This window comes from Anarhichas minor, unplaced genomic scaffold (assembly GCF_050575085.1).
Source record: "Anarhichas minor isolate MPS153535 unplaced genomic scaffold, ASM5057508v1 ptg000004l, whole genome shotgun sequence".
Classification (NCBI taxonomy): domain Eukaryota; kingdom Metazoa; phylum Chordata; class Actinopteri; order Perciformes; family Anarhichadidae; genus Anarhichas; species Anarhichas minor.
Genome location: NW_027466450.1, coordinates 15545039 through 15563919, shown reverse-complemented (window position 1 = coordinate 15563919; position 18881 = coordinate 15545039). Strand labels below are relative to the sequence as shown.

Sequence of the window (18881 nt, the reverse complement as noted above, 5' to 3'; positions counted from 1 at the left end):
AATAAATGCTTTATAAGGCATAAATAGTCGTCAGTTTAGATGAGGTCACATAAAACACTTTACTAACGAGTAGTAACTACCTTAATAAATCATGAATTAATCATGAATTGCAGTATTAATATGCGTTTGTAAAGCATATATTAACATAGTCCCTAACCATTATATATATAAATGCATGAATAATGTACATCTAAATAAGTTATTAATCATTTACTAACACTTTATAAATTATCTTATTAATCATCTACAACTCCTTAATAATTGGTTTGTAAAATATATAATACTTCATTTACAAATGGGGAATCCATCATTTATAAAGGATGAAAACACAATAATGAAACACATAACAGACGGGCTTATTTATCAAGAATAAAACATTTACAACTGTTGTTATGAACTGCATACTAATGAATTATTAATGTAGGAACAATGCTTTATAAATGATGAATTAAGTGTTTACTCATACTTAACTAATGCTTCATAGTGTGTAGTTATTATAAAATGCTACCGTTTTGTTTTGTTAAGGTTATTCTTTAAATAAATGTGTCTGGTCTGCTGTTTATCTTGCAGCCTTTGAGCTGGGTTGTAACACACACGTAAGCATGCATGTGGACATGACATTGCCTCATTTCCTATTCCTTGATTAAGAGCTTAAAACTATTTTTATCATGTGAGCATTGATTACATTCAGCTCCGGTGTGGCATCGTAAACCCTTTACGATGCCACACGTAATGCCAATTGAACGTACCAATGGAATAGTTATCAACTTTAATTCAAAGTTCCATACTGTTCGGGTCAAGTTTGACCCGTTTTGACATTTGACAGCAGTAAAAATACCCTAAACGTCATTCTTTTAGCCTGAAAATGTATGACTTTTCCGAAAGTGACCCGAAATACACACAAATTAAAATATTTTAAAATGTTATACTTTTGTACAGGTGCTACAAGTTTTTGTACACTGAGGCTGTTTCGGGTCAAATTTGACCCCTATCTATTGAGATGGATGTTAGATCTATCAGTGTGGGTCAAATCAAGGAAGATGGTGGTTTTAGGGAATCTTGAAACTGTGAAACTGTACAGGCCATGTCTGTGTGTATTTGTTATGGGACAGTGGTGACAGAGTTCAAGGGGGACCTCGACACTGTCACGAGAACTGTCTGTGGTCCAACAAGTTTGGTATACTTTGGACTAGTTCGTTCTGGTCCCTTCTAAAAAGATCGTCGTCGGAAGGGGAAAGCAAGATGGGATCCATGGTGGGAACGAGGTGAGTAAATGTGATTGTGGAAGGAGATCGTAAGTGATTGAATGGTGTTGCAGGCTCTCGGTTGTGGTCTGGAAAGCGAGAGCGGAACGGGAGGAGTGGGTTAGGTGGGTATTGATAGGAATGCCGGAAGGGGCATGGTAGAGATGCGGTCCTGCTCCCAAAATGTTCCGAAGTAGCTTCAATTGTGACGGCTCAATAACAAGTGAAAGTATATAAAAAACAGTGTGAAGCTCTTTTTCAACTGTAATAATTATTGTTAAAGATTATTTACACGTAATCGTCAGCTATGGAGCCTTTGCAGCCAGGTTTCAGCTGACACTTCTGTCATGGGAGGAAATGGAGCTGTCTGAACTTCCTGGTAACTCCAACATGGAACTACGACTCAGAGACTAAACATTTGTTTCCCACTAAGTTTGTCACAATAAAAGTGTGAGCGATATGATGTAAAAGCAGGATTAGGTTTGCACTAGTTTACATTAATGGGTACTTTTACCAATACGGGCAAGTCAACTTGGAACCAAACTGACCTTAGTGACCTAACAGCTGCAACAACCTGTAAACCCATTTCCTACAGTTGTGCTGTGAGCAAATGATCATATTACAAAAGTGATAAGTCCCAGTCACATTATCATGGTTATGAGATTACGAGTGCTGCTCAAACATAAAGGATGTCTTAACAACAAGGATGTTTTTTTGGCCTCTATGGCTTCGTCAGAATCCACATTAAATGTGTTTACCGTCATCAAATGAATAAAGTAATTGCTTTGCTGTTTTTATGTGATGTTATCACATATTTCAGCTGTTTATTGGATTTCTTCATATGAAGCACAGTACATTCTCCTTTTTGTTTCTCAGAATCATAATAATATTGTATTTTCTGTGATGTGCGTGATGAAATCCTTTAGATGAAGATCATATGATGTGTTCATGTGTCGAGGTTGCATCACAAAAGTTTAGTCATGAGAGAAGAAATGATCAACAACAACCTGTTAACTTTGAGTTGTTGGTCTATTTAGCAATGATTGCATCATGTGCTGATGCTAGAGCTTGCTTTAGAGTTTGTTTCATCTCACAGTAACACCTCTGATTGCACTGATGTCAGCGTGTGACACTAATGAAAGCAGGTGTGAAAATTGTCTTTACCAGAGAGGTACACAACGACAGTTAATGGGCTACACGCTGAGAGCTGTTCAGCCCAGTGGGGCTTCATAACAATATGTGTGTGTGTGTGTGTTACGTCCATAACAACGAGACCAAACTTTGAAGTTGTGTACAGTGGACAGATATTTACCAAACTTGAACAAACATGATGATATTGTCTTATTTCCTATTCCTTGATTAAAAGCTTAAAATGATTATTATCATGTGAGCATTGACTATATTCAGCTACGTTGTGGGATCGCGGCCATCACAAATACTCTCATATACACACAGTACTGCAGGGATACTCACTGTACTGTACTACACACAGTACTGCAGGGATACCTGCGGTGAAACATGCTCCCTCAAAGCTAATGCCAGCAAAACATTTTTGTCCAAATTTTGTCCAAACCTGGTCAGAAGAATGAACAAGCCCAGTTAAGTCCTTTTTGGGTTCTAACAATCACAACAAAACTCCACAGAAACATGGTGGGACTTCACCCTCCCTCTCCAAATTGATTAAGTTAATGGTTTTGCTGCTAATAGCCTCTCCAATGCTGTAGCAATTACTTTCACCATCTCAGGGGAATCAACCCTAGAAGCCGAAACAAGACCAAACTAATTTAAGGCTAAAAAAGATTGGTTTGTAAATCTGTTTTTTACAATTACATTGTGCTGGTATGGATTCACAGCAATGATAAGTGATCCTAGACTCTTCATCATCAGCGTCTTGAGCTCGTTGGTCAGCCTGAATCTCCATGGAAGCCTAGGAAGATAACCAAATCCAAGTTGTGGCTAGTTGTTAATTCCTTTATAATACAGACGTGTCTTCTCCAAAACAACAGCCACATGAAAAAATGTAATGAAGGGCCGTTTGTTTGTGGGATTTCTAAGTTCTATGGGTTGTTGGTTCATTTCTATCATCTAGCCATCTGTCAGGACTCAAGCCAAACTTGTCTTCCCTCGTCTTCGATATACTCTTATAACCAATTGAACATAGTGCTGTGTTAGACTTCTTTTTTTTTTTTACATTCGCAGAGCACATAGGCTCTTTTGTCAATGGCTTAATGGTGCTGGCTTCAGCACATTTTGTCTTGGGATACCTGCCCAAATTTGAACCCAAATGACATCAACTCAATCTAGAAGTGTTCCGTTTAGTTTTTGGAGTTTGCCCTTTGCGTGTATGGCATTTCTTTGGAGATAAGTAAACCTCTACTGTAAAAAGAAGAGAATGAGGATGTCAAGCCGTCATGACTGCAAAACTAGGTATATATATATTAGTGCTGGGCAACGATTAAAATATTTAATCGCGATTAATCGCATGGATTTTTTGCGATTAATCGCGATTAATCGCATTGTTATGGCAAAGTTCAATAATGAATTCAAAAGTAGTGTATTGCGCACTTTTATTTTAAAAGTACTGCTATATGAACAAAAGTGCAATAACATTTGGTTTGCAAACACTTTAAACAAATGTTATTTTTAACAGCAGTATTCTGTTTACACAGTAGCAGTTATAATACAGCTATAATGATTCTGATAATAGATATTCAGCCGGTGTTCATAACTTTATCTTCATGTGTGTAAGAGATGCAATTTAAATATACACCTTGAAAACTTTTTTGTTTGTTAAATTCTCAGTAGCGATAACTAAATGATGCTTAATATACATATTACAAACACTTTAAAAACTCGACAATATGTATGTTAATATTGTCACTGTTGTAAATTGTTTGATTGCATGATTTACTTTTATTGTGAAGAGCATGAAAACGGAAGTGCTTTTACTTTGAAGAGACAGGAAGTAGAATGGTACGTGTTCTTGACGCTAACAATATTGATGATACGCCGAAAACCACATGTCAGGTGCAAGAGCGCGTTCTGTTCACTGTAACACTGTAATACTGCAGTTCAGACAGTAAAGTGTTCCGTTCAAACAAGACGTGTCTTGGTCCTCACTAGAAGCTCCACTTCACAACAGTCACGTTTGATCTGTAACGAGACGATCGCGCTCGCGTATGTGTGTGTGTGTTTGTGAGACAAGAGTGAAGGACGGTGACAGAGTGTAGGAGGGGTTCTGGACCCAGGGGGAAGAAGGAAGTGACGCAACACGAACACAGCTGTTCACTGCTTGCTGCCTGGTTCTTGTGTTAAAAATGTCGCTTAATAATAAATAAATAAAAAACTGCGTTAACGCACGATAATATAATTGTCGGCGTTAATTAATTAATGCGTTAACGCGTTAACTTATTATCCACCCTACGAAAGAAAGTTCATTCCAGCAGTATCTGCAATGTCATTTTTCGGCCACTACCCAAAGCTCATGACCGTAGGTGAGGGTCAGAACGTAGATGGACTGATGAATCGAGAGCTTTGCCTTCCGGCTTCATTTGCAATCCCTTGGTTGGCGCCAGGGGCTCAGTTCCAAACCGGAGGGCAGAGAACCATGTCCTCAGACCTGGAGACTCTCATCCCGGCCACCTCACACTGGGTTGCAAACCGTTGACACAATATGCTAATTAAATGTAAAATAATTCATATAATCAGTTTTTCTTCCCCAAGTACTCCAGTCAGTAGTTCTTGTATGCTAGACATGTTGGTAGCGTGAGGGTTCAACACTAAAAGGGACAATGAATGATGTTCTGCATGTCCATTGCATGTGTTCACACTTGCTTGGCTGATCTTGAAGTGTTTCATACTGCTGCTTGTCGTCTTGCAAAGCAGGACTTAATAAATCTGCATTGTTCATGCTATTGCCGTGGGCTTTGCAAAATAACTAGCAAAAAAAGGACCCGATATATGATATGTGATTCATGAGGCTTGTGGTTTTGTTCAATGTATTCAACAGATATTAGGGCCATCATTTACATATAGAATGTAAATAGAAATTGCTTAAAAATTACAGTATACAAAACGGATACAATTAGTTCATAGAAGAAACTCATGTAGTGTGTTGTGAGCAACAGATTAAATAACCACAGTATAGCCTGGGAAAGGAGGAGAGGAACTGGAGACGTTTAAGGCGTTCTTATGTAATGTTTCTAAAGCAGTTGTTAACCTTTTGTTCCCTTTGACAGCACAGGTCATGGATGACTTTCCCCATCCAACCCAGCACTGAGCAAGTCTCTCTTTTTGACAAGTCAGGTGTGATGAGGTTTCATCAGTGTTGTGTAAAAGGAAAAAGGGAGGCTGCAAGTTTGTACACCTCATATGTATTTTAAAAAATGTTTGCAACTGAATAATTTCAAATAAAATCACTGGGCTACGTGTCTGAAAAAATCTAAAATTGTCACCACTGATGACGTCTCGCGCGCTGTTTTTAATGTTTCAGACTACAAGGGAACCATGGTGCTCATATCAGTTCATATAATTTGTATTCCTCTCTATTACTCCACCAAAGTCCCTCAAACAAGAGTTCAATTCTGTGTTTATCTGTGTGCGATATGTTCTGCTCTTTTTAACACTGTACAGTTTAGGAATAACCTGAACCAACCACGCAGGTATAGCAACTGCTTCGGAGAGTGTGCTGTTGATTATGCTGCGGGACTTTACAATGTTATCATCGTTCTGTATATGAGAGTATTTGTGGTGGATGTGTCTCAGGTACGAGCCATGCGGTCTAACCTTGTAGGTGTCACACTCCAGTGTTCAGTGAGTGTAACTGCTAAGAAATCTGAACTGAAGGCAGCCAGGACTTTAGGTTTCTTATTGTCGGGTTTCTGATGTGTTTGTGCCCATATTATTGAGGCAGGTCACTTTAAGTTAAAGACAGTGCTTCAGTGTATTTAAACATAACAATAGAACAACATAGTAACAAAACAGCATTTAATTGACTTCATTTTAATGTGTTACATGTCAACTACAGAATCAAAAAATCTAAAAAACTGTAGTAACTATATTTTGCCCGGCCGTTAAGCCTTTCGAGTTTGCTTCAGTGACTCAGTAACGATAGCAAATCCCTTTCCTCTTCAAATACAGTTACTCATCAGTCTGTCTCTACAGTATTTTAGCATCACAAGAGCCCGGCTGCAGTATCTTGAGGGTGACTATGAGTTTAATAGATTTTCTAAACCAGGGGTAAAAGAAGGCATAGATCACTGGGTTAAGACAGGAGTTGAAAAACAGCAGCCACACTACAAACGTTGAGGATGAACTACTGTCTTCAATAACCTCACCTGTAAGGGATGGAGCGTAATATGGACAGAAACATATCAGAAACACAACCACAACAACACCAAGAGTCCTGGCTGCTTTCATCTCAGATTTCTTAGCAGTTACACCCACTGAACTTTGTTTTGTGACCGCTGCAATGTGGGACCGCATGACTTGAGCCTGAGACACAGCCACCACAAATATTCTCAGATATAGAACTATGATGACAGTAATGGGGCCGATAAAGGTGAAGAAAAAGTCAACAGAGCCTGTGATATGGTTAAGAACAACTACACACTCTCCGTAACAGGAATTATGTGAATCAGGATGTCTCAGAAAGTCCATCAAAATGAGACTATTATAGAGAACAGAGTAAATCCAACACAGACAAACACAGATTTTTGTTTTGTCCAGAGTAACTCTATTGTTATAACGTAGAGGGTCACAAATAGCCAAATAACGATCAATTGATATGAGCACCATATTTCCAACCGAAGAAGAAGTAATGATAAAATTAACAACATAATACAGAGCACACATGAGGTCACCCAGGAACCAGCAAGCCTCTGTTAAAAGGATTTCAACCGGCATCAGCAGGAGGCCCACAAGCAAATCTGAGAGAGCCAGGGAGAGGATGAGGAGGTTGGTGGGGCTGTGGAGCTGCCTGGAGAGGAAGAATATCATTATTCATGAGATCATTATCAAAGTTCGCTTGTCAATGAATGTATTTTGGAGTCCAACATTGCGTATTTGAACACATAATATTTTCAAGTTAGGATTGTTAAAACAAAGATATATATTATCAACTAGAACATTTGAAGGAAGACATGTAATTCATGTAAATTGTCAGAACATATATTGATTCATGCTGAGGGTTAATCTCTGCCTGAAGTGGGAGATGGAGATGATGACCAGCAGATTGAGAGTTGTGGTGAGCAGAGAGATGAAAGACAGCAGAACGAGCATGCCGTCAGACTGAGGCGGCACTGGTTTCCTGCAGGAGTTGTTGAGGAGGAGTGGAAAACAGAAGTCAGCTCCTTCTGGTGCCTTCATTTCCTGAGAGTAGTTATGAGATGCTGCTGAGTTCTCTCTGATAAACAGCTTATTCTTCCCTCCTACTACTGCTATCTCTTCTCTCCAGCAGAGACTAAAACCCCTCACCTCTACGTTGCTATATGCAGTAATCTTCATCGCAGTCTTCATCACTTCCCTCCATCTCTCACTTGGCATATTCTGTCTCCCATTGTTCTTTTTGTCATTAACTGAATAACAACTTTAGCAATCTTGATTATGGTTACCACTACATCCTTGACGGTAAAGTAGATTTGTTGCACATTTTAGACTACTGATTCTAACTTCACCTCTCTGATGGGGAAGGAAACCAGAGCTAGTGCAGGAGGGGGAGTGGTACCAGCTATAGTTTGGTGGGCTCAGCTCTAAGCACAGCCGTGGCTATACGGAGGGTTTTACTGTAGAAATACAGAGGTCCAAAAACTGAGTTTACGAGGGGGCTTCGGGGGCATAACACCCTGAAAACAATTTGATTTCCCGGATCTGAATTTGTGCATGTTAAGATGTTTGAAGAGGTATAAGCTAATTCACACTGTTCCATCTCATCCTTTGTTTTCACCGATTGTCCCTTTCGGTCTCTTGTCTTTCTGCCAACGTGTATTCACTAACAAGGACCACGCCAACAACAATATGAGTTTTTATTTAATAATAATAATAATAATATGAGATTTATTGCGTGATGAGTGATTGTTAGAATTAGGAAGCGGAACGGGTCAAGGTAGAGGGATGAAGGGTAGGGATAGGGGTAGAGGGATGAAGGGGTCGAGGTAGAGGTATGAAAGGGTAGGGGAGAGTAGGGTAGGGATAGGGGTAGGGGAATGCAGGGATGTAAGAGTGTAGGGGAGAAGAAACGAGGAGGGTAGAGAAGGTCGTAGAACGAAGGTTGGGCGAGCGATGGGGGACTGTTGGTGTCTGATTGCTGGCGGGAACTGGAGGAATGGAGACTGTAGAGTGGGGGCCGTCTCTTTGGAAGCTCTGGTTGTGCAGAGTCCCCAAAAATATCCCCAAAAATGACGAACTCGGATGCCGGTGGGCATTTCTGATGTAGGAGAGGTACGCGGGAGAAGACCAGCGACCAAGAATCATAATGATGTGGGCGGGAATTCCTTAACTCGAAGCGGTTGAGGCAACGCCGATGCGGAACAGATTGGTCTGGGTAGACTTGGGGGGTATTCCGGATCTGGCTAAGATATGGTGAAAGTGGTGGTGAATCCGGGACCGTGTGGCCCCTTTTCCTGTGACGAACGGGGGATCCTGCGGGGAAGTTCGACTGGCCGGACTTGAGCTTGGGCTTGGATAGTCGCGGATGGGTTCTTACAGACTTGGGTATGAGTCTTTTCGGAGAGGTAGATGGGCTGGAGTGGACCATATGTGTTGGTCTTGGGGCATTTGGGACGATAGACGACTGTGTCGGGAGGATGGATGTGATATCTGATGTGGTGGCGTCTCGCGACGGATGGTGGTTGGAGTTCGAGGCGGAGAACTCGGAGCAGCGAAGGAAGCCCGCAAGAACGTGGACTGTAATACTTTGTCCATAAAGGGAGACGGATAGCCTGAGCGGAGCGTATGGATGCCAAGGGTGAGGAGGTCCGAAGTGAGAGGCAGACGTTGGGCATAGGGCGTGGTTCGGCATTACGGAGAACTTCGAGTAGCATAGCGACATGTGAGTGGGTAGAGGCAGGGCAAGGAGTTGCGAAGTGAATGGTTGAATGACTGAAGTTTGTGAGGGTGAGGATGTCGAGTGACGGGAATGGAAGGCTGAAGGAGACGTGAAAAGCTTTGAAGCGGTTCCGTCCAGTGAGGTGCGATGAAGTGTTTGAGGGGCGGCGCTGTTGGGGATGCCATCTTGAGAAGCTGAGATTAGGTGTTCCGGTTGCGGGGTCTTAGTCTCCGTATGAACGGCATTGTATTTTAAACGATGTGACCGTCCTTTATTAATGTTGTCTCCGACGGTGCTATTGTCGGAGTAGATGGTAATGGTCTTTTGACCGTTCATACCCTGAAAAATGGCTGCTATGACTAAGGGATACGTTGCGTAGATCGGGAGAAGGAGTGAGGGTTGAGAATTGAGGCGGCCATGCGGCTGAGAACCGCTTGTCACCATGGAGACCGCCAAAACTGAATGGAGGGTGCTGCGTCCGTGAAAAGCTGCATGTCTTCCGGCTTGGTGATGTGTTCGTCGTAGAGGGAGATATCGTTCCGAGAGGAGAGAAACTGGTGTCATAGTTTAGCTTGATTTTGCGTGCTTCGTCAGGTGTGACATGGTCATGGATGACTTTCCCCATCCAACCCAACACTGAGCAAGTCTCTCTTTTTGACAAGTCAGGTGTGATGAGGTTTCATCAGTGTTGTGTAAAAGGAAAAAGGGAGGCTTCAAGTTTGTACACCTCATATGTATTTTCAAAAATGTTTTGTTTTATGCAACTGACTAATTTCAAATAAAATGATTGGGCTACGTGTCTGAAAAAACCTACTATTTATGGAGTCTCATAATGAAGTTATTCATTCAAAATTGTCACTATTTTAATGACGTCCCGTGCGTTGGGTTTTAAGTTTCGGACTACAAGGGAACCATGGTGCTCATGTCAGTTGACCACTATGTGGCTATTTGTATTCCTCTCTATAGGAATAACCTGAACCAACCAGGCAGGTATAGCAACTGCTTCGGAGAGTGTGCTGTTGTTATTAATTATGCTGCGGGACTTTACAATGTCATCATCGTTCTGTATATGAGAGTATTTGTGGTGGATGTGTCTCAGCTGCGAGCCATGCGGTCTAACCTTGTAGATGTCACACTCCAGTGTTCAGTGAGTGTAACTGCTAAGAAATCTGAGCTGAAGACAGTTGAAGGCAGCTTTAGATTTTCTTATTGTCGGGTTTCTGATGTGTTTGTGCCCATATTATTGGGCCAGGTCTCCGTGATCAATGGTTCATCTGCTTCATTTGATATACGTCTGTTCAACTTTAACTCAAGTCTAAACCCTGCAGATCTGTGCCTTTTCTTTTTTTACCCCTGGTTTAGAAAATCTATCAAACTCATACTGCAGACTGACTCCTGTAAGGCCAACAGACTGCATAGCAATGTTGTTAGGGAACAGAAAATGTTCTATGCATATAAATTGTTTGATTCAGTGAACAATATGTCCTAAATATGTGAGGAAACTGCCAAAGTGATATGTTTTGTGTCATGAAATAGTGCTTAACTGAATGAGTCAATCTCCATGATCATCTGCTGTTTAGTTAAATAACAGACAGATATGAAATATTAGTTTAAATGACAAGCAAACATGACATTATGTTTATATATGTCATATTAATATGATTATTATACTTTGAATGAAAGAGTTTAAATATTTATTTTAAAGCATCTTACAGAAATTGACCACATTTTATTGAGTTGATTTAACAGCCTTTATGGGGTTAGCAGCTCAGTCTGACTGTGAAAAGTTATTATTTAAATGATGAAACAATTAACACTGAATATGTGTAAGCAAGACGAACCACATCACTCAAGAACGTATTCTGTCAGACAAATTAGTTGGAGGATGTAAATGAGGAGTTTTATATACAACATTAAAACATTAATGTGTGTTGTTTATTATTGATACCTAATGACTTCACAATCTTATTAAATACTGAATGAATACGTCTTTTTCTAGTTTAGTTTCTGAATAGCATTCTGAGGAAATGGACACAAATCTAAAGAACAGAGATTTCTGCTGTGTTTATTGACATTGTTTTTTACAATTAATTTTTTTTGCAAATATAATAAAACAACATCTTAAAACATTTTGAAAGCTTAATTATTAACAGTTTTGCAACTCTCACATTTATCTTAATACTTTTCTTCACAGTAGAAACGTCTGTATATGATGAGATCAAGCTGGTCCCATCAGCAAAAACATAGAAATAGATCTGTCATACCAAGGGAAAGCTGTAGATACAGGTAAGGAATAACTAAAGGCATGCATAATGTAAAGGTAATCTGAGTGCTCTCACTTTAAGTTAAAGACAGTGCTTCAGTGTATTTAAACATAACAATAGAACAACATAGTAACAAAACGGCATTTAATTGACTTACTTACAGAATCAAAATATCTAAAAAACAGTACTTTCCCTTTTTAACTATATTTTGCCCGGCCGTTAAGCCTTTCGAGTTTGCTTCAGTGACTCAGTAACGACAGCAAATCCCTTTCCTCTTCAAATACAGTTACTCATCAGTCTGTCTCTACAGTATTTTAGCATCACAAGAGCCCGGCTGCAGTATCTTGAGGGTGACTATGAGTTTAATAGATTTTCTAAACCAGGGGTAAAAGAAGGCATAGATCACAGGGTTAAGACAGGAGTTGAAATACAGCAGCCAGACTACAAACGTTGAGGATGAACTACTGTCTTCAATAACCTCACCTGTAAGGGATGGAGAGTAATATGGGCAGAAACATATCAGAAACACAACCACAACAACACCAAGAGTCCTGGCTGCTTTCATCTCAGATTTCTTAGCAGTTACACCCACTGAACTTTTTTGTGTGACCGCTGCAATGTGGGACCGCATGACTTGAGCCTGAGACACAGCCACCACAAATATTCTCAGATATAGAACTATGATGACAGTAATGGGGCCGATAAAGGTGAAGACAAAGTCAACAGATCCTGTGATATGGTTAAGAACAACTACACACTCTCCGTAACAGGAATTATGTGAATCAGGATGTCTCAGAAAGTCCATCAAAATGAGACTATTATAGAGAACAGAGTAAATCCAACACAGACAAACACAGATTTTCGTTTTGTCCAGAGTAACTCTGGCGTTATAACGTAGAGGGTCACAAATAGCCAAATAACGATCAATTGATATGAGCACCATATTTCCAACCGAAGAAGAAGTAATGATAAAATCAACAACATAATACAGAGCACACATGAGGTCACCCAGGAACCAGCAAGTCTCTGTTAAAAGAATTTCAACCGGCATCAGCAGGAGGCCCACGAGCAAATCTGAGAGAGCCAGGGAGAGGATGAGGAGGTTGGTGGGGCTATGGAGCTGCCTGGAGAGGAAGAATATCATTATTCATGATTATCAATGTTAGCTTGTTAGTAACATCAAAGAATGTATTTTGGAGTCCAACATTGTATTTGAACACATACTATTTTCAAGTTAGGATTGTTAAAACAAAGATATATATTATTAACTAGAACATTTGAAGGAAGATATGTAATTCATGTAAATTGTCAGAACATGTATTGATTCATGCTGAGGGTTGATCTCTGCCTGAAGTGGGAGATGGAGATGATGACCAGCAGGTTGAGAGCTGCGGTGAGCAGAGAGATGAAAGACAGCAGAACGAGCATGCCGTCGGACTGAGGCGGCACTGGTTTCCTGCAGGAGTTGTTGAGGAGTAGTGGAAAACAGAAGTCAGCTCCTTCTGGTGCCTCCATTTCCTGAGAGTTATGAGAAGCTGCTGAGTTCTCTCTGATAAACAGCTGATTCATCCCTCCTACTACTGCTATCTCTTCTCTCCAGCAGAGACTAAAACCCCTCGCCTCTACTTTCCTACATGCAGTAATCTTCATCTCAGTCTTCATCACTTCCTGCCATCTCTCACTTGGCATATTCCGTCAATCATTGTTCTTTTTGTCATCAACTGAATAACAACTTTAGCAATCTTGATTATGGTTACCACTACATCCTTGACGGTAAAGTAGATTTGTTGCACATTTTAGACTACTGATTCTAACGTCACCTCTCTGATGGGGAAGGAAACCAGAGCTAGTGCAGGAGGTGGAGTGGTACCAGCTATAGTTTGGTGGGCTTAGCTCTTTTAATGGGTTTTAATGTAGAAATACAGAGGTCCAAAAACTGAGTTGACGAGGGGGCTTCGGGGGCATAACACCCTGAAAACAATTTGATTTCCCTGATCTGAATTTGTGCATGTTAAGATGTTTGAAGAAAATTGGATAACAATAGGTTCAAACCATGTCCGTGGGTATTAGTAGCAATTATCTGTCAAGCAGTAACACATAAGAATCTAGTTAAATGTTGCAATGAATGATCCACAATACAATCTCAAAATACAGAAAAGGCTCAACATGATCACATAACATCTGAAAATGAATATTGACAATGTTTAATTAGAGTGTTCAGGTATAAGCTAATTCACACTGTTCCATCTCACCCTCTGATGTCACCGATTGTCCCTTTCTGTCTCTTGTCTTTCTGCCAACGTGTATTCACTAACAAGGACCACGCCAACAACAATATGAGTTTTTATTTAATAATAATGATAATATGAGATTTATTGCGTGATGAGTGATTGTTAGAATTAGGAAGTGGAAGGGGTCAAGGTAGAGGGATGAAGGGTAGGGATAGGGGTAGAGGGATGAAGGGTCGAGGTAGAGGTATGAAGGGGTAGGGGGGAGTAGGGTAGGGATAGGGGTAGAGGGATGAAGGGGTCGATGTAGAGGTATGAAGGGGTAGGGGGAGGTAGGGATAGGGGTAGAGGGATGAAGGGATGTAAGAGTGTAGGGGAGAAGAAACGAGTAGGGTAGAGAAGGTCGTAGAACGAAGGTTGGGGGAGCGATGGGGGACCGTTGGTGTCCGATTGCTGGCGGGAACTGGGGGAATGGAGACTGTAGAGTGGGGGCCGTCTCTTTGGAAGCTCTGGTTGTGCAGAGTCCCCAAAAATGACGAACTCGGATGCCGGTGGGCATTTCTGATGTAGGAGAAACCGGTTGAGGCGACGCCGATGCGGAAAAGATTGGTCTGAGTAGACTTGGGGGGTATTCCGGATCTGGCTAAGATATGGCGAAAGTGACCGTATGGCCCCTTTTCCTGTGACGAATGGGGGATCCTGCGGGGAAGTTCGGCTGGCCGGAGTTGAGCTTGGGATTGGGTAGTCGCAAATGTGTTCGTACGGACTTGGGTATGAATCTTTTTGGAGAGGTAGATGGGCTGGAGTGGACCATATGTATTGGTCTTGCGGTATTTGGGGCGATAGACGACTGTGTCGGGAGGATGGATGTGATGTCTGATGCGGTGGCGTGTCGCGACGGATGGTGGTTGGAGTTCGAGGCGGTGAACTCGGAGCGGCGAAGGAAGCCCGCAAGAAGGTGGAATTTAATACTTTGTCCATAAAGGGAGATGGATAGCCTGAGCGGAGTGTATGGATGCCACGGGTGAGGCATCCAAGCAGTAATACATGAGAATCAGGTTAAATGTTGCAATGAATGATCCACACTACAATCTCAAAATACAGAAAAGGCAAAAAATGATCACATAACATCTGAAAATGAATATCGAAAATGTTTGATTAGAGTGTTCAGGTATAAGCTAATTCACACTGTTCCATCTTACCCTCTGATGTCCCTTTCTCTGTCTCTTGTCTTTCTGCCAACATGTATTAAAAGGATTTACTAAAACTATGTACACCGTCTTATTTCATCTTTGTGTTTGAGTTTACCTGAATTATAGAAGTATGTCTCAAACAGCCCATGAACGTAAGCAAAATGTGTGTTTTCAAGAACATATCCGAACAATAATACTAATCACACTATAATTATGTGAGGAGTTTGTGTTGTTAAATTGTGCCTATAGATTCCACTGTATAATCCAAATAATATATATTTATGTGGTAATAACACTTTGAATTTGATCAGATTGGTTTGTATTTGTGTTGAACAGCATCATTCTAATCCCATCCTGGGCACGGTGAGCAGTACCTGCTCTTCCCATTTCATCTCCATCACCTTCTTTCTTTCTTTTTCTCTCAGTCTCCTCATCTTGTTCCCCATCTCTTCCTTCCCCAAAGTAAGCACGAAACGAAAGGTGACCGGGATTTTGCATTCACTTCCCCTCAGGAAGTTCCAGCTTGAAGACCTGAGAATTGTAGAATCAGTGACATTTATTGTAATTATTGTATAATATTATTATAACCAGAGTGAAATCTGTGTCCACATTCTTGGAACAAAGTCTAACACATTTTCCATGGATGCAGGGCAATCAGGGTTGTCCCATGTTATCAATTCTGTTTGGGATTTTCATGGATAGGATCTCAAGGTGCAGCCGGAGGGAGAAGAGTGTCCACTTGGTGAACCCAAGAATTGCTTTTCTTCTCTTTGCAGATGACATGGTTCTGTTGGCTCGGATAAGAGGAACAGCTCAGGACATAGAACAGGTCAGAGGCACTGAAGACACCACACAGGAAGACTGCCAGCAGGCTGTCAGTTCAGACAGAACTTCCAGACTCGGCTTGTAGGCTCATTGAGTTACAGGTGAGTCACAGAAACACACGAGGGAGCAAACCTGCTCTCACTCCCTATTTCTCAAATACAGACGCTTGGTCAGTGTTCCTTAGCATCTGATTCCAATGCACACTTTAGCGTCAACCACTGCCTAGGTCACACCACACGACTTAAGCTCTGATTTTCAACTTGCGAACAGTTTTTGGAGCTCCCCAAGAAAAACCCAAGGTAAGAGGTAAATCTCTGTTGGCTCAGCACTTGTACACGGTGCTTGAGGCAGTCAGTTGGCTACAACCAATGCAAGTGCAATACACGGGTTAAAGAGAAACATGACAAAGGGGTCTCTTGTAAACAAAAGGAACTTTGTATTTGTTGCTTTTGCAACACGGACAAAAGTTGTTATGAACCTCGGGTGTTGGATGTCTACACGAATAAACATAACACATAACACATTGACTGATCCACATTGTCAAGATCTGTTTCAAACAGGCTAATAATTGAACACATTGACTACGGCCATGTCACGTTGTTCGGTTAATTCGTTTAGAGTGAAAACCACAACGACTTCTTTATCTTATGCAGGTTCATGGCATAATGGTAACCAAGCTGTACTCTCCCTTCTTCTTGTCCTGGTCACAACTGTTCTAAAAAGGCAACTTTTGCTGTGTTGTGATGTGCCTTGCTGTCCCCCGTTGCAGTGCATGATGGAAATTGTAATTGTTTAGAAAACAAAAGGTAAAAAGAGAAGGTGAAGGTGAAATACAGGGAATAGACCAATGAAGATAGATGAAACAGTAAGTCACTCCCACTAAGAGAAAGTTGTCCCAAGAGTAAAAGAGCAAGGAGGGATATGGAGGAAGAAAAGAGATGAATCAGTTGTATGACGAGCACAGCAGCATCTTGTCTCCTCTTTCTGACAATGAACAGCTTTGAAGAAGTCGAACTTTGCTTTCCAGAACTCCTCAACTCCTCTTGCAGGAAGGCCATGCGTCCTCACTCTGTATCTATGCTCACTTACATTTTACTGTCCTCCATCTCTCTGCTCACTGTCACTCTCAACCTGCTCGTCATCATCTCCATCTCACACTTCAAGTATTCATATGTTTTATTAATTTATAAAACTGGTAACTGTACAGAAAGAAATGATTAATGATATAGAACAAAACAAAACATCAGATCTCAGACTGTAAAGGAAATAGGTTATTGTGTATCAGTCAATGCTTTTATCTCTAAATATAATATCGATATTATATATATATATATATATATAATATAAATTGACGACCAATAATGATAAGCATGTTGTTCTCTTATTTCTTCAGGCAGCTCCACACACCTACAAACCTCCTCCTCCTCTCTCTGGCTGTCTCAGATTTCTTCGTGGGCTTCCTCATCTACTTTCAAATTGTGCTCATAGATGGCTGCTGGTCCTTCGGTGACCTCATGTGTTTTCTGTATCAGTATATAGGATACATCATTACCTCTACCTCAGTAGGAACCATGGTGCTCATATCAGTTGACCGATATGTGGCTATTTGTGAGCCTCTACATTATCCCAACAAAGTCACACAAAAAAGAGTTAAGATCTGTGTTTGTCTGTGTTGGATATGTTCTGCTTTGTTTGACAGTGTGTTGATGAAGGATAACCTGGAACAACCAGGTAGGTATAATTCCTGTTTTGGAGAGTGTGTCATTGTCATTAACTACATTGCTGGACGTGCAGATCTTTTTTTGACTTTTATTGGTCCTGTCACTGTCATCATAGTTCTGTATATGAGAGTATTTGTGGTGGCTGTGTCTCATGCTCATGCCATGCGGTCTCAAACTGCAGCTTTCTCTCTCAAGTGTTCAGTCAGTGTAACTGCTAAAAAATCTGAATTGAAAGCAGCCAGGACTCTTGGTGTTGTTATTGTCGTCTTTCTAGTGTGCCTCTGCCCATATTATTGTGTTTCACTCACAGGCCAGGACACCTTAATCAATGCCTCAACTGCTGCCTTTGTAATATGTCTGTTCCATTTCAACTCCTGTCTTAACCCTGTGATCTATGCCTTTTTCTACCCCTGGTTTAGAAAATGCATCAGGCTCATTGTTACTCTTAAGATACTGCAGCCTGGCTCATGTGAGACCAACATACTGTAGAGAAACACTTCATGGTGGCTGTAATAAGACAGAAAAATGTACTTGGTCATGGTGGTGAGAATTTAGTAACAGATGTAAAAGTCTTGGTACAGTGACCTCTGTATGAACACTATTACATGCAGATCATAAATGTGTCTTTACATTGTGTACTGTTTCAATGCAACACTGAAATCTACTACTACTATACTCCAGAAAATGTGTTGCCTGACTCCTGTAAGGCCAACATATAACAAATAAGTTGAAGGATCTTTGCACTAATATAGAAATACTGATTTCTTTTCTTGGATCCAACAGGTCTTTAGTTATACTGCGTGACTTTAATGCATCTCTCTCTTTCCTGTTTAGAAAAAGGAGCCTGCCAGCATCATGTCAAGGGGCCTTTCACAGATTTTACAAATGGTCTGCAAAAATGTTTTAATTGGTCGACCTTTATATTGATTATCTCTTTCAGGTAGTTGTGAAACTGTGTTCAGCACCTATATAGCACTAAATATTTATAATTTTTGATCTGCCGCTGTTAAAGGACAACCAAAATGTAAACATTTAGCCATAACCACTCTGTATTCTTTTGGGGATCCCAAACACAGAAATGAACTAAATTTAGAACCCAGCCCTCCGAATGGACAGAGATAGTATGCAGCGGACACTTCACTTGTTCAATATTAACAAGATGACTTAGCCAAACTTAGAACAATGTAAATATTGAAGTGGCTGATTTGCAGGTATGTAATGTAAAGAAACAAGTGTAATTTTGTTTGCTTGGTTTCACTGTTAAGTATGACAGGTCGTAATGTGAGTATATAATCAGCAGGTAAAAAGAAAACTGCTTTACAGGCTAGAAAGACAAATTTTTCAATGAGGGACACCTCAACA

At 40.7% G+C, this 18881-nt stretch overlaps 3 protein-coding genes across 3 annotated transcripts; 1 reads left to right on the top strand and 2 right to left on the bottom strand.

Moving 5' to 3' along the window:
• Positions 1-6401: 6401 nt before the first annotated feature.
• Positions 6402-7610, bottom strand: LOC142964412 (trace amine-associated receptor 13c-like). The gene is made up of 2 exons (XM_076104728.1): positions 7444-7610; positions 6402-7221 (listed from the first exon to the last, which is right to left on the bottom strand). The coding sequence occupies exons 1-2, from the start codon at positions 7608-7610 to the stop codon at positions 6402-6404; spliced, it is 987 nt and encodes a 328-aa protein (XP_075960843.1).
• A 4246-nt stretch (positions 7611-11856) lies between these two features.
• On the bottom strand, positions 11857-13067 carry LOC142964408 (trace amine-associated receptor 13c-like). Its single transcript, XM_076104716.1, has 2 exons — positions 12901-13067; positions 11857-12676 (listed from the first exon to the last, which is right to left on the bottom strand). The coding sequence occupies exons 1-2, from the start codon at positions 13065-13067 to the stop codon at positions 11857-11859; spliced, it is 987 nt and encodes a 328-aa protein (XP_075960831.1).
• A 3682-nt stretch (positions 13068-16749) lies between these two features.
• LOC142964398 (trace amine-associated receptor 13c-like) lies at positions 16750-18008 on the top strand. Its single transcript, XM_076104703.1, has 2 exons — positions 16750-16961; positions 17192-18008. The coding sequence occupies exons 1-2, from the start codon at positions 16750-16752 to the stop codon at positions 18006-18008; spliced, it is 1029 nt and encodes a 342-aa protein (XP_075960818.1).
• The last annotated feature ends 873 nt before the right edge of the window (positions 18009-18881 follow it).

Bases quoted from the DNA above. Each gene is read 5' to 3' on its own strand.
- LOC142964408 (XM_076104716.1), bottom strand. From the start codon at position 13,067: ATGGAGGCACCAGAAGGAGCTGACTTCTGTTTTCCACTACTCCTCAAC. The intron at 12,677-12,900 runs GCAGAGATCAAC...CTTCCTCTCCAG, and splicing joins ATCTCCATCTCCCACTTCAG to GCAGCTCCATAGCCCCACCA.
- LOC142964412 (XM_076104728.1), bottom strand. From the start codon at position 7,610: ATGAAGGCACCAGAAGGAGCTGACTTCTGTTTTCCACTCCTCCTCAAC. The intron at 7,222-7,443 runs GCAGAGATTAAC...CTTCCTCTCCAG, and splicing joins ATCTCCATCTCCCACTTCAG to GCAGCTCCACAGCCCCACCA.
- LOC142964398 (XM_076104703.1), top strand. From the start codon at position 16,750: ATGACGAGCACAGCAGCATCTTGTCTCCTCTTTCTGACAATGAACAGC. The intron at 16,962-17,191 runs GTATTCATATGT...TTATTTCTTCAG, and splicing joins ATCTCCATCTCACACTTCAA to GCAGCTCCACACACCTACAA.